Genomic DNA, 14,293 nt, shown 5'->3' with positions numbered 1-14,293 from the left:
CTTCAAGAGAAACTGGGGGAGGTTGCCGCTTGGTAATAAACCCCTATAGGCAAATGCTTTTAATATCACATCCATGCAGAAATAATCCAAATAAAACTCTTAAGCTGGGAACAGCTCTCTCACTCCAGATTGTCTAACCGGAAACTTCCACCACCATTTCTACTAGTGCTTAACTGAACCCTTTAAACATCCCTTACACTTATATAGTAAGGCTTTGTTCTCATTATTTTGAACCAATAATGGGAACAAAGAGAAGATGAAAGATGATAGTATTAATATGAATCTCCTGTCATGGAAAAGTAAGTCTTTGTCTCTGAAGAATCTTCTGAAGTCTGGAGTTCAAGGAACCGAAAGAATAAACCTTTTATGGCTTCGCTCAACAAAGCTGAGATGTTAGCCGATCATCTAACAGTGTCTCGTTCAAAACTCTTGTTTATATTCGGTCTCTTACAACTTGTGGCAAGCCGGCACCTGGTTTTGTTTTTAAAAGTTATCTAAAGAACATTAAAACTCTTTATGTCATTACAGAATTTTTTCTGTTTTCCTAAATTACATAAAATTTAATGTAAAATTACAAAATAAATACATAAAGAAATAAAAAGATGATAACATCCTAATTCAAAGAAGTGCAAAAACCTTTACAGAAAGGCGTTAGGGGTGTGATGATACACTCACAAGATGAAACGATACATGATATTGGGTTCATGAAACACTATTTTAAAAAAATCTTCAATGACTGGAAAAATATTCGACTGAAAGTCACAAAATGCAAAACAATGGAGGTGAATTTTGAAATGTTTTAACTAGGGCTGTCACATTGCGATTATTTTGTAAATTATTATTTTGACGATTAAATCACGTGGTCAATCATTATTTTTTGTGGTAATAAATTAGACCTAATTGAACAATGGCCTTTAAATTAACTTTAAATACATACAGTATATAATAACAATGAGGCAATAATAATGATAAAGCTGAAAATAAGGTATCAAAAGTGAGTAATTTTATGGTTTTATTGCACAATACTGTTAATGGACAAAGGCCTGAACATGTTAGTTTTAACACAGTATCACGGTGATTAAAGTTATAATCACGTTATCTACACTATTAGTAATTAAAGGAAGTGTTTTATTTGCATGTTTATACAGTGAGTAGATAGAGCAACAGACTGTATAGAAAAACAAACAATGCACTGCTGTCCAAAAGAGGCAGAGTAAAAGCCTTTCTCCTCTATCAACAGCTTCATTTCCTTCATTTACTCAGTGAGCAAAGCTCTGTTAAATATTAAACATGTAAAATTAACTGAAATAACCTGAAGACAAATGGGTGGTGATCTGGATGGGGAATACTTTATTTATACTTATTTTTTATTACGTATTGAGTTCACCTCAATTGTATCAAGTTTATGAGCTGTCAGTCAAGACCAAACAGGACGTAGCTGTATGTTAAGAAATAACAGCATGAAACAGGAAGAACATGAGTTCTGTGGTACAGATGTTGCAGGTGCAAGTGATTTTCATTACTTTGTAAGGAAGACTGTCTGTTCTTAATTTTCAGCTAAATAACTAAAATTGTTTATAAAACTAAATGATCAGTTGAATCTGTACAGTAACATCAGCAGCAGTGTTTATGAGTTTAATCTCTGATTGACTGTGTTTGTTCTGCAGTGTTTGGAGCTGATGGAGATGAAGTGGAGACAGTGTCAGTGATGGAGGGAGATTCTGTCACTCTAGACACTCGTTTAAGAGAGAAATTTAATCGAATACAGTGGAGGTTTGGAGATTCAGGCCCAATCATTGCTGAAACTGATAGAAATAAGATCTCATATACTGATGATGAGAGATTCAGAGACAGACTGAAGCTGAATGATCAGACTGGATCTCTGACCATCAACAACACGAGAAACACAGACTCTGGACGTTATAAACTAGAGATCAATCAGAACACTAGGACCTTGTTTAAGGAATTCAATGTTACTGGTGAGGATACTTTTTTTTTTTTTCAAATAAGTTGTTTTCTAATTAGAGCAAGTTAAGCTGTTTTTATCTTTCAGAGCTCAAAACTAAAGCCATCTAAAATTACTGACAACTGTAAATAGAACTGAGATAAATATGGAGTAATTATAAAAAGTTTAATTAGGGGTTCAAGCACGTAGTGCTGAAACCCTATTGTAATTGTAAGGATTTTTATTATTTTTCTTATGCCTTAAAACTGATCGGGCAGCCCAAACCGTAAGCCTGAGAGACTTGAAACTTTGTCAAATGGTAGTAGTCTTACTCGCTACTCAGACACCTGTACTCGTCCAAATCGGCCAATAGGTGGCGCTACAGCAATCAAAAATGCAAAATCGCTAATAACTCCTACACTGTTTGTCCTAGAGTCAGTTGTCCTTATATCATTGGAATCCTTGGCTCAAGACAGCCAAAACGAATATCTCTTCCATTTAATTTCCGCCAGGAAAAATTTTCCGCCATTTTGAATTTTGTACAAAACCTACTTTTGTGAACTAGTCCTAGGTTTTTTGCCCGATCTGTAGCTGTAGCTATGCAACCGTTAGTCCGATCGACTTGAAATTTGGCATGCAGTGTCTTGGTCCAAGGAGGCATGATGGTCTATGAGTACATTGGCGTATCTCAAAAAACATGGACGCCATCGGCCAATGAATTTTGAGCACCTATTAGACAAGGTTAATGGAGGCCGATCGAAACCAAACTCGGTGGGTTTGTTTGACTCATGGGCCTAGAGGCCTGTAAGAAGTTTGAAAGAAATCGGCCACTAGTTGGCGCTAACGAGTTTTTATACGCCTCAGTAATCACGTGGTGTTTCACAGATCCACACAATATGCATATCATAGATCTCCACGTTCTGAACAAGTTTACCTCAAGAACCAATGCTGTCAATCAAATCGTTCATTAATTATTCGTGAATATGTGAAAAACCTACTTTTGCAAACTAGTCCTAGGTTTTTCGCCCGATCGGAACGAAACCAGTGCAGGACAGTTCTCTGGACTCTCTAGATCAATAATTATCAAAAAAAGCTAAACTTTACCCTTTGGGTTGCTATAACTGGGTCATTTAGAAAGTAGGCGTGGCAAAATATACTCAAAAGCCTATAAAGCCTAAACGAAAACTCTGCATATGACTCTAAAGCAGCAGGCCAATTTTTATGGAGATTGGACCATAGGTGGCATTATAACTGTTAAAAATCTTTAAAAAACATATGTTTTTAATGGTTTTGGATGAAAATGTGTATAACTTTGGGTGTGGTCGACTTATTTTCATGGGAGTCATGAGCTTAAACTCCTGAATCCTTGCCGAGTCCAACGATACCAGACTTGCCAGAGTCTGGCTTATGGTTTGTGCAACGTTGTGATTTAGTGCTTAAAAAACTTTTGCAAATATCTTCAAAACCATTAGTCCTATCGAGACGAAACCAGCGTAGGAAACATGAAACCTAAGTTGATTAACTAAATATGAAAGCCCAAATGTCAAAATTCTGATACGAAGTGGCAAAAAAATCCAATCAAAGATGTTCTTGGGTCATTTTTTATGCTCTCATATATATAAGTATCTATAACTAAAACAAAATGAGATATTTTCATCAAAATTAACACGGATATGTATGGGCACACTCTGAGGACACCCAAAAAAAGTGGTGCAGATCGGGCAATAGTTTTAGTATATATCACAGCTGTTCCTCTATGATTTAAGTGGTTACATGCTGGCTAAATAAAACAATTCCTTTTTATGCACGTGCTTAAAGGCCTTAAATGCTTGAACCCCGGTAAATGCTGCTGCTTTAATTGTTTAACTTTCATCGCTGTTTTAATGCTTATATTTATTTCACAATCATTAACATAAATATGTTCTTATCAGATCTTCACTCAGATTATACAGAGCTGATGTTTATAGTGTTTGTTATAGATCAGACTCATTCACACTAATGACTGTCTCTCTTTAGCTGTTCCAGGTCTGTCTCCAGGTGCTAAAGCAGGAATAGTTGTTGTTGTTCTGCTGTTGGTGTTATCTGCTGCTGCTGCTGCTGTTTTTTACTATCGACGCAGAATCTGTGATCCAAAACATTTATTGGGTAAGTATTACAATTTTTACAGCAAGGAAAAAATTAGCTTTATCATGTTACAAATGTTGTTTAAATGTATATTTTAAATGTATAATATGATTTTCCACAGCCAGTAGTTATATAATATATATACTGTATATATACACAGATCAGGCATAACATTATGACCACCTTCCTAATATTGTGAATGAAACTGATATGTCATGTGAGCCAATGAATCTATGACCTATTCATTCGTCATTAGTTTTAGTTGTTTATGCATACTTAAAGGGATAGTTCAAGCAAAAAATTTGCTAAAAAGTCTGAAATGTCACTCTTTTTTAATGTCACAGTAGTCAGAAAGCAAAATCACTAATAGCTGATGGTAAATGGCATTGGTTGTTGTTGCGTGTTCTTATAGTGAAACACGAAACACTTTCTAACTGGAAGTTTGAAACCACTTAACTAAACTTAAACTAAGTTTGACCACTTAATGACCACTACTGAAAGTGTTCAAAATGATGATGATGATGTTGATGAAATGACGTGAAAAAAATCACACCAGCTGATCTCCTATTTTCTCTTTTTTGTGTGTGTGTGTGTTGGTGTGACGACAAGCTGAGATCTCTGAACGACAATCAAAAACATGTATGTATTAAAGCTTAGATTATTGTCTGACCGTAGAGTTTTAATTGTAATGTGAGTTTTCATATTCAATATTTTAACTTTTTTTAAACCACAAGTTTAAAAAAAAAGTTGATTGTGATTGGTTTGATGTAATAATAAAGTCTGTGATTTTCTGATAGTTGCATGACAAAGGATTAGTTCACTTTGAAATGAAGATTAGCCCAAGCTTTACTCACCCTCAAGCCATCCTAGGTGTATTTGACTTTCTTCTTTCTGATGAACATAATCGAAGAAATATTAATAAATATCCTGACGCATCCAAGCTTTATAATGGCAGTGAACAGGTGAACAAAGTGCTTCCATCCACATGCACCCATCATTAATACAGGTGCTGGTCATATAATTAGAATATCATCAAAAAGTTGATTTATTTCACTAATTCCATTCAAAAAGTGAAACTTGTATATTATATTCATTCATTACACACAGACTGATATATTTCAAATGTTTATTTCTTTTAATTTTGATGATTATAACTGACAACTAAGGAAAATCCCAAATTCAGTATCTCAGAAAATTAGAATATTACTAATGACCAATACAAAGAAAGGATTTTTAGAAATCTTGGCCAACTGAAAAGTATGAACATGAAAAGTATGAGCATGTACAGCACTCAATACTTAGTTGGGGCTCCTTTTGCCTGAATTACTGCAGCAATGCGGCGTGGCATAGAGTCGATCAGTCTGTGGCACTGCTCAGGTGTTATTAGAGCCCAGGTTGCTCTGATAGTGGCCTTCAGCTCTTCTGCATTGTTGGGTCTGGCATATCGCATCTTCCTCTTCACAATACCCCATAGATTTTCTATGGGGTTAAGGTCAGGCGAGTTTGCTGGCCAATTAAGAACAGGGATACCATGGTCCTTAAACCAGGTACTGGTAGCTTTGGCACTGTGTGCAGGTGCCAAGTCCTGTTGGAAAATGAAATCTGCATCTCCATAAAGTTGGTCAGCAGCAGGAAGCATGAAGTGCTCCTAAAACTTCCTGGTATACGGCTGTGTTGACCTTGGACCTCAGAAAACACAGTGGACCAACACCAGCAGATGACACGGCACCCCAAACCATCACTGACTGTGGAAACTTTACACTGGACCTCAAGCAACGTGGATTGTGTGCCTCTCCTCTCTTCCTCCAGACTCTGGGACCCTGATTTCCAAAGGAAATGCAAAATTTACTTTCATCAGAGAACATAACTTTGGACCACTCAGCAGCAGTCCAGTCCTTTTTGTCTTTAGCCCAGGCGAGACGCTTCTGACGCTGTCTGTTGTTCAAGAGTGGCTTGACACAAGGAATGCGACAGCTGAAACCCATGTCTTGCATACGTCTGTGCGTAGTGGTTCTTGAAGCACTGACTCCAGCTGCAGTCCACTCTTTGTGAATCTCCCCCACATTTTTGAATGGGTTTTGTTTCACAATCCTCTCCAGAGTGCGGTTATCCCTATTGCTTGTACACTTTTTTCTACCACATCTTTTCCTTCCCTTCGCCTCTCTATTAATGTGCTTGGACACAGAGCTCTGTGAACAGCCAGCCTCTTTTGCAATGACCTTTTGTGTCTTGCCCTCCTTGAGCAAGGTGTCAATGGTCGTCTTTTGGACAACTGTCAAGTCAGCAGTCTTCCCCATGATTGTGTAGCCTACAGAACTAGACTGAGAGACCATTTAAAGGCCTTTGCAGGTGTTTTGAGTTAATTAGCTGATTAGAGTGTGGCACCAGGTGTCTTTAATATTGAACCTTTTCACAATATTATAATTTTCTGATATACTGAATTTGGGATTTTCCTTAGTTGTCAGTTATAATCATCAAAATTAAAAGAAATAAACATTTGAAATATATCAGTCTGTGTGTAATGAATGAATATAATATACAAGTTTCACTTTTTGAATGGAATTCAGTGAAAATTAGTGAAATCAACTTTTTGATGATATTCTAATTATATGACCAGCACCTGTATGTTCTCCATACGGCTCTGGGGGGTTAATAAAGACCTTCTGAAGCGAAACAATGTGTTTGTGTAAAAAAATCCATTATTACTGCCATTATAGAGCTCGGATGCGTCAGGATATTTATTAATATTTCTTTGATTACGTTCATCAGGAACAAGTCGTATACACCTAGGATGGCTTGAGGGAGAGTAAAGCTTGGGGTAATTTTCATTTCAAAGTAAACTAATCCTTTAATATACTAATTACTGAATTTCTCTGTAAAATACATAATTGACAAACTACAGTAAGATCTGTGACATTGTGTGTCACTTCATTCAGCTTATTCTTTCACACTTTAACACAGAAACTCAGTTGGTGTTTCACATGAGCATTTTTATGCTTTGATTCTTTCATTTACAACAAAGTGAGTTGATCTTTCCTTTCATATCTGGACATTAGAATTACTTATTCATATAAAATTGAATAGTTGACCCAAAAATAAAAATTATTTATCATTATTTATTCACCCTCATGTCATTTCAAACCTGTATCTCATTGTTATTTTTTCTGTGCAACACCAAAGTGTGAACTAAATGATGATTTAAAAATAATAACAATAAAGGATTATTAACAGTATGGTTGACATTTTGATTGAAATATCCAGCTAATATTAAATATGTATACATGAACCAGATTAATCTTGTTTAATGTTCATGTTTACATATTAATTAAATAAATGATGTGTAAAGAATTTTTTTATTGTTAATTCACAAAGCTAAATAATAGATTATTAGAATCGCACATGATCTTAAATTACATTTCTCTGCGTTGTGACAGATGAAGACACAATCTCAGAACAACTTTGCAAAACATGTGTTTCAACAAGAGTTTAATCAAACTAGTATTAAAGGGATAGTTCACCAAAAAAGAAAATCTGACATTGATTTACTCACCCTCAGGCCTTCCGAGATGTAGGTGACTTTTTTCTTCTGTATAACAGTAAAGAACATTTTTAGCTGAAATGGTTATCCTTGCAGATTCATTTTCTTCTCAGTGTTACTGATGTCTGCTCATTCATTTACAATCTCTTCATTTCTCTTTATTTATGTGCTGCTGTGACAGACGAAGAGAAGATGGTATCAGTGGAAGAGGGAGAATCTGTCACTCTGATGATTGATGCTGAAATACAGAGAGATGATCAGATACTATGGATGTTTGGACCACAAGAGAATCTTATAGCTGAAATCAAAAGTGAGATCGCAACATCTGATGGTGCTGATGGGAGATTCAGAGACAGACTGAAGCTGGACAAGAGGACTGGATGTCTGACCATCACAAACATCAGATCTGAACACACTGGAGTCTATAAACTACAGATCAGCAGCAGCAGAGGAACCTCGTATCAAAAATTCATTGTTATAAGTGAGTATATGAAGTCTTTCAGTATAATTGTGATTACATTTCTTAATTTCAGACATTAAGCTTGATTAATGAACATAAAATTGGCAGATTGAGTTGCACTTTCACTATACTACATCTGCTGTTTACAGTTTAAATGATACAGCATTTTCCTCCTCCGACTGGATAAAAAAAACACTTTAGGTTTTTTTCACAACTTTTGCCAGGTCGCGCAAAATTATGTTTTATTAACAAAGTTCGGGAGGAGCACGTTCAGATAAGTGAAGAGCATTCAGTTAATCAACTCAGCCAACGACGAGAGGTATATATACAGCAGACTTACCTCTGTTCATTGACAGTTTATCAGCATCCCTCCACCACCCCTCCTCACTTCTAGTTCTATTATTACCACAACCGAGGGGAGAACTCTGGGTTTGGGCCAAAATTCCAAGCTTGGAGCTCTCCTCCAGACAGCACGCCGAATACGCATATCTTTTACTCTATTTAATTACATGTAAATGTGAACTATGAACATGCTGAGTGGTTGAGTTCATGCAGCATTTTGATTGATTGACTCCACGCAGCATTTTTAAAAGTCTGTTGCGTTGCGAGTTGTTTGCTATTCTAATCAACATTCGAGTTTAAAAATACGACCGATGGACTGACGACGAGGTTCAGGCTTTCAGGCTATTAAGCTTATATGCGGAGGACGAAATCTAGCGGGAACTGGAAAATCGCGCGCAGTCCTACGTCACCAGACTAATCTTCACGGTACTTTAGACCGCTATGGAAACACAGACAGCAATGGGACTGGGGGCAAAAAGTTCCTGGAAAAAAAAGTTCCTTGGACAATAGTTCAGGGTAATTTCAGTGGAAACGAAGCTTATGTAACTTTTGTCCCTCTAGTGGTTGAAGCAAAAAACTACAAGTTACTTGTGACCTCAAATAGACTGGCTGATTATTGTCGCTCCACACCTGTAAGACTTTTGTCCATCTTCAGAACACAAATTAAGATATTTTTGATGAAATCCGATAGCTCAGTGAGGCGTCCATTGACAGCAAGATAATTAACACTTACAAATGCCCAAAAAGGTACTAAAAACATATTTAAAACAGTTCATGTGACTACAGTGGTTCAACCTTAATGTTACAAAGTGACGAGAATACTTTTTGTGCACCAAAAAAACAAAATAACAACTCAATAGTGATGAGCAATTTCAAAACACTGCCTCATGAAGCTTCGAAGCTTTACCAGTCTTTTGTTTTGAATCAGTGGTTCGGAGCATGTATCAAACTGCCAAAGTCATGTGAACCATTGAAATTTCGAAACGTTTCGAAACACTTATGATGTAACGAAGCCTCGTTTACAGAAATCACATGACTCTGGCAGCTTGATACACACTCTGAACCACTGATTCGAAACAAAAGGTTCCTAAAGCTTCAAAGCTTTACGAACTAACCCTTAAAGATCTCACCCAACACTGTTGTTCTTTATATATGGCTTTTGTTGCTGTTGTTTTGGTTTTAATTTTGTATTTATTTAATTCATTTTTATGTATATTTCTTTATGTATAGAACAGAATATAATGTACGTCAGAAAGTAGCATCCACACTTGTCTTTGTATTTCTCTCTTTCTATGTGCTACTGTCACAGATAAAGTCGTGATGATATCAGTGGTGGAGGGAGAATCAGTCACTTTATACCCTGACACTGAAGTACAGAAAGATGATCTGATCGTGTGGACATTTGGATATGAAGACATTCGCATCGCTCAAATGACTAGAAAAACCAGAGAAACGTATGAAGGTACTGATGGGAGATTCAGAGACAGACTGAAGGTGGACAAGAGGACTGGATCACTGACCATCAAGAGCACGAGAACTGATCACTCTGGACTTTACAAACTACAGATGCGCAGCAGCAGCAGAGGCAACCACAAACAAGACATTCAAAGTTGCTGTAAATTGTGAGTAGTTGTCTTTAATTATCTTTGTGTGATGATGCATGGAAATGAACAAAACTGAATTTTAATAGATTAAGGTGGATATTATGTGTCCATTCAGTTTATTAAATGTTATGGTGTACAAAATGATGAACCGATGCAGTACAAGTCCTGGCTAAATTAATCATATGCACTGATGAGCCAAAACATTATGAGCACCTGTCTAATATGCCATTGGTCCATTGCGTGATGCCAAAACAGTGCCAACCCACCAAGGCATGGACTCTACAAGAACCCTGGCTCATCAGTGTAGATGTTATATTTGTTAAAAAATATTATTTTTTTTAGTTTGTTCTTACCAATACCAGTACATGCACACATCCTCAATGAAGCTTTACTGACTCATGTCACATAACCTCTTAATTTCTCTGTTTCTGTGTGCCTCTATGACATAAAGTGAAGAAAATATCAGCCAAGGAGGGAGAGACTTTCACTCTGAGGACCAATACTGTAGTGCAGAGAAAAGATCAGTTAGAGTGGATGTTTGGAGATAAAAACTCTATCATAGCTGAAATCAAAGGAGGGATTGGAAAGATCTCTACATTTGACATTGCCGATGGGAGTTTCAAAGACAGACTGGGGCTGGATGAGAAGACTGGATCACTGACCATCAAAAACACCACAACTGAACATGCTGGAGTCTATACACTGAAGATCGTCACCAGCAAAGCGACAACAATTAGGAGATGCAATGTTGTTGTCAGAGGTGAGTATCTCAAGTCTTTTTTTCTGCAGCTCAGCTCAAACTGTACAGCTTTCTGACATCTGGATTGTAACGGGAAACATTGTGAATATGATGAGAAGAACCGGGTATGCTTGAGCACTGTGTTCTCTGTAGAGTCGCATCTAAAACACTGTTCTGTTGCTGCCTTACCTCCATGAGTATGTCATTCAGTTATTAATTACAGCAGAACTCTGTAAATAAGGCAAATGTTACATTCTTCCAATCTGGATGGTCTTTGAGGCAGCAAACTGAGACAGTAATATGAAGTTTCTGTCTGAGAAACATTTCAAACCAATTTTAAGTCCTGAATGATCTTTGTGTAGTACTGTCAAACTCCGATGTTCACATTAACAAGCATTTTTATAATGGAACATTTTTCTCTGATTTCTCTTGTCACTAGTGTTGAAGATATTTGAGATGAAGGGAAACAATGTGACTCTAAATCCTGATACTGAAATACAGAGAGATGATCTGATCCTGTGGATGTTTGGAGCTGAAAACAATCTCATAGCTCAACTGATTGGAGAGACCAAAGAGACGACATACGCTGATGCCGACGAGAGATTCAGAGACAAACTGCAGCTGGACAAGAACACTGGATCTCTGACCATCAGAAACATCACAAATGGACCTTATAAACTACAGATCATCAGCAGCAGAAGGTCCTTGTCCAGGAAATTCAGAGTTTTCATGTGTTGTGAGTCTTTCACTCTCATTTTAAGGAAACTTTAATGATTTTTTTTTTTCATTGCAAAAGAAACAATGAGCAGTATTTGTTTAAAATGTTAACTTCTTGCAACAAATTAAAGTAAAAATATGTCCAGGGCTGCAAAAAATTATCAGTAGTGTGCATTTGATTATCAGTTAATCTGGGGGGGGAATGTGTGCCCTGCCCACACCCAGCTCCTTCACGCTGCTTGGGTGGTGGCTGCTGCTGCTGCGTAGGAGTGGGGGCGGATGGGGTGCTGCAGCTGGCGGTTTCTTGGCAGCAGCTGACCGCTGGTGCAGGATTTGCTTGATAGCCTCCGTCTGCTTCTGGGCAGCCGTGAACTGCTCGGCAAAGTTCTTGAGGGCATCACCAAAGAGGCCGGTCTGGGAGACAGGGGAATTCAGGAACTGGATCGTCGGCATCCCGCATGTCCGCCAGACACAGCCAGAGATGGTGTTCCTGGACCACAAGCGTTGACATCCCATGGCCCAGAGACTGTGAAGTGACCTTCATTGCTCTAAGCACGAGATCTGTTGCTGTACGAAGTTCTTGGAGAACTTCCGGATCATGACCTCCCTCGTGCAGGTCTTTGAGCGCTTTGGCTTGATGGACCTGCAGTAATGCCATTGCATGTAAGGCAGAGGCGGCTTCTCCACAAGCCTGGTAAGCCTTGCTGGTTAGACTCGACCAGGATCCCCCCACCAGGTGGAGTTAGGGCATAGTTGCATTGCAACAGCCCATTCCACAGAGATACGCGTGTATTCCTTGACCACCCCACTATCGATGGTGGTGGGAGTGGAGGAGATATTAGGTCTATTTCTGGCAGTGAAAGGTGCCATCCAAGACCTATTGAGCTCCTTATGTACCTTTGGGAAGAAAGGAACTGGGGCAGGGCACTGAGAACCAGCTCAACCCTCCGCAAGAAACCAATCATCCAACCTCGAGGGCTCGGGACACGGTGGATGATCGAGCCCAACCCTCTTGACAGCCCCGGCAAGCATAGCAGTCATTTCTGGGTCTAACTCGGACAATGCTACACACCTGAAGGGGGCAACGCAGCTGAATAATCATCCCCAGAGTTGGCTCACCCTCTGATGCAGCAATCGACATCTGGTCGTCAGGGGGAGCACTGAAGGATACAACTGGTGCACACCTTTGAGATGGCCCAGCCTGTTCCTCAGGCAGCTTGACTGGCTGCGGTGCACAGGAGGAGTGAGGGGGCCTAGGGGGTTGGTTCCCCGAAGGAGTAGCCTCACTGTAATCCTCAGGTCACCCAAGCTACTGCCCAAAGTAGCCCCCTTAGGAGGGTTAGATCGAGGCAGAGACGAGGGGGCTCCAGTATATTTGAGGTACTGAAGTCTAGACCGCAACTCCAAGATGGTCATCTTCCCGCAGTGGGTACATGACTCATCCACGAAAGCTCCCATTGCGTGTTTGATGCCCAGACACATAAGGCATCGTGACCATCACCAGGTAACGACCACATCCAGAAACACTCGGGTGGAATGTCAACCTTATAGTAAAAAGCTGAAGTATGTGATGCACCTGCTGCTCATTAAATACCTGCGCTGTGGTGCAGCTGATACAAATATCGCCTAATGCAATGTGCATTGGCTCATTTTAGTAACACTCGAAGTAGATTGGCCTCTTACCATTAAAGGGAACTTTAGTGGTAAGATAAAATGTTTTGTGAATACAGCCCCTGGTCTGCAAAAAGATCATTCACAAATTACATCACTTTACAGTAGCAAGGTACAAAATGCATTAGAAAAAGTATAGGAGGACAGAGTGAGCTCCTGCAGGAAAAGTGCATGATATGCGCTGCCTAAAACATATAGAGTTTATATCAAGCATTTCAGAAAAACTAATAGTTTAACACATCTTTGTCATTCCCTGTTAGTTATTTTGACAGCTGCGTGCACAGCTGTTGATGTTTATTGCATATTTCCTCAGCACATTACTTGCATTTTACTGTTGTATCATTATCTATATATGTTAGAATGTCATGCAAGTATTTCCATTTTGCAAAGGCTTGTATTGACAGTAATACAGTCTCTGTTAAACTTCACAGACTTCAATGAACAGGCATCAGAGTAGTTAATTTTCTGAATGTGGATTGTATAGAACATGGATTTTCAAATTGCGGTTCAGGGACCAATTAAGCCAATATAATTTTGTAAGTAACATGATCTGTATAACATCACATTTAATATTATCCACATACGGTATGTATGAAGACTGTTTAATACTGTTCATTAAATACAGTAAATTTAGACTATATCAAGTGGCATGAGACCTGACAGTGTAATATTAATTTTATCTCTGTATGAGGAACTTTCTCTGTTTGTTCTCCAGGTGAGTACGGTCTGAAGACAGTGTCAGGGATGATAGGAGAATGTTTAATTCTAATCACTGATTTTAACATAGAAAGTGATGAGAAGGTACAGTGGAGCTTTGGAGCCAAAATTCTAGCAACTGGAATGAATGGAGACTCAAATAAGACTTCATACTGTGATGATGAGAGATTCAGAGACAGACTGGAGCTGCACCATCAAACGGGATCTCTCACCATCAAAAACACCAGAACCAGCGACACTGGAGTTTATCAACTAAAGTTCTGCAGCAGATGCGGAAAGAACATTTGCTGGGAATTTAGTGTTACCGTCAGTGGTGAGTATATCAACTCTTTCAATATGATACTCTTACTTTTTATTAATTGTTTTGTGTTTGTTTTTTTTGAAAAATACAAATGTTATCATTTACGCATCCTTATATTATGCCAAACCTAACTTA

At 38.4% G+C, this 14,293-nt stretch overlaps 1 protein-coding gene across 13 annotated transcripts in view; it reads left to right on the top strand.

Moving 5' to 3' along the window:
- LOC127517971 (uncharacterized) overlaps window positions 1-14,293 on the top strand; it is a 66,204-nt gene that overhangs the window by 1,814 nt on the left and 50,097 nt on the right. For 3 of the 13 annotated variants that reach the window (XR_007931611.1, XR_007931628.1, XR_007931615.1), the window contains exons 2-9: window positions 1,668-1,979; window positions 3,962-4,090; window positions 4,679-4,708; window positions 7,789-8,088; window positions 9,719-10,031; window positions 10,465-10,773; window positions 11,192-11,488; window positions 13,856-14,170. Coding sequence is in view for 9 of the 13 variants with exons in the window: in XM_051904848.1 (XP_051760808.1) it covers window positions 1,668-1,979; window positions 3,962-4,090; window positions 4,679-4,708; window positions 7,789-8,088; window positions 9,719-9,903 (956 nt within the window). In the remaining 4 variants the exon portion in view is untranslated. Of the gene's footprint in view, window positions 1-1,667; window positions 1,980-3,961; window positions 4,091-4,678; window positions 4,760-6,765; window positions 6,798-7,788; window positions 8,089-9,718; window positions 10,032-10,464; window positions 10,774-11,191; window positions 11,489-13,571; window positions 13,677-13,855; window positions 14,171-14,293 lie in introns of those variants that run through there. The other 10 variants (XR_007931627.1, XM_051905927.1, XM_051905847.1 and 7 more) reach the window with 10 other exon arrangements.

Source organism: Ctenopharyngodon idella, chromosome 1 (genome assembly GCF_019924925.1).
Source record: "Ctenopharyngodon idella isolate HZGC_01 chromosome 1, HZGC01, whole genome shotgun sequence".
NCBI lineage: Eukaryota > Metazoa > Chordata > Actinopteri > Cypriniformes > Xenocyprididae > Ctenopharyngodon > Ctenopharyngodon idella.
The sequence above is the reverse complement of the archived record's forward strand: the minus strand, read 5'-3'. Positions and strand labels throughout refer to the sequence as shown.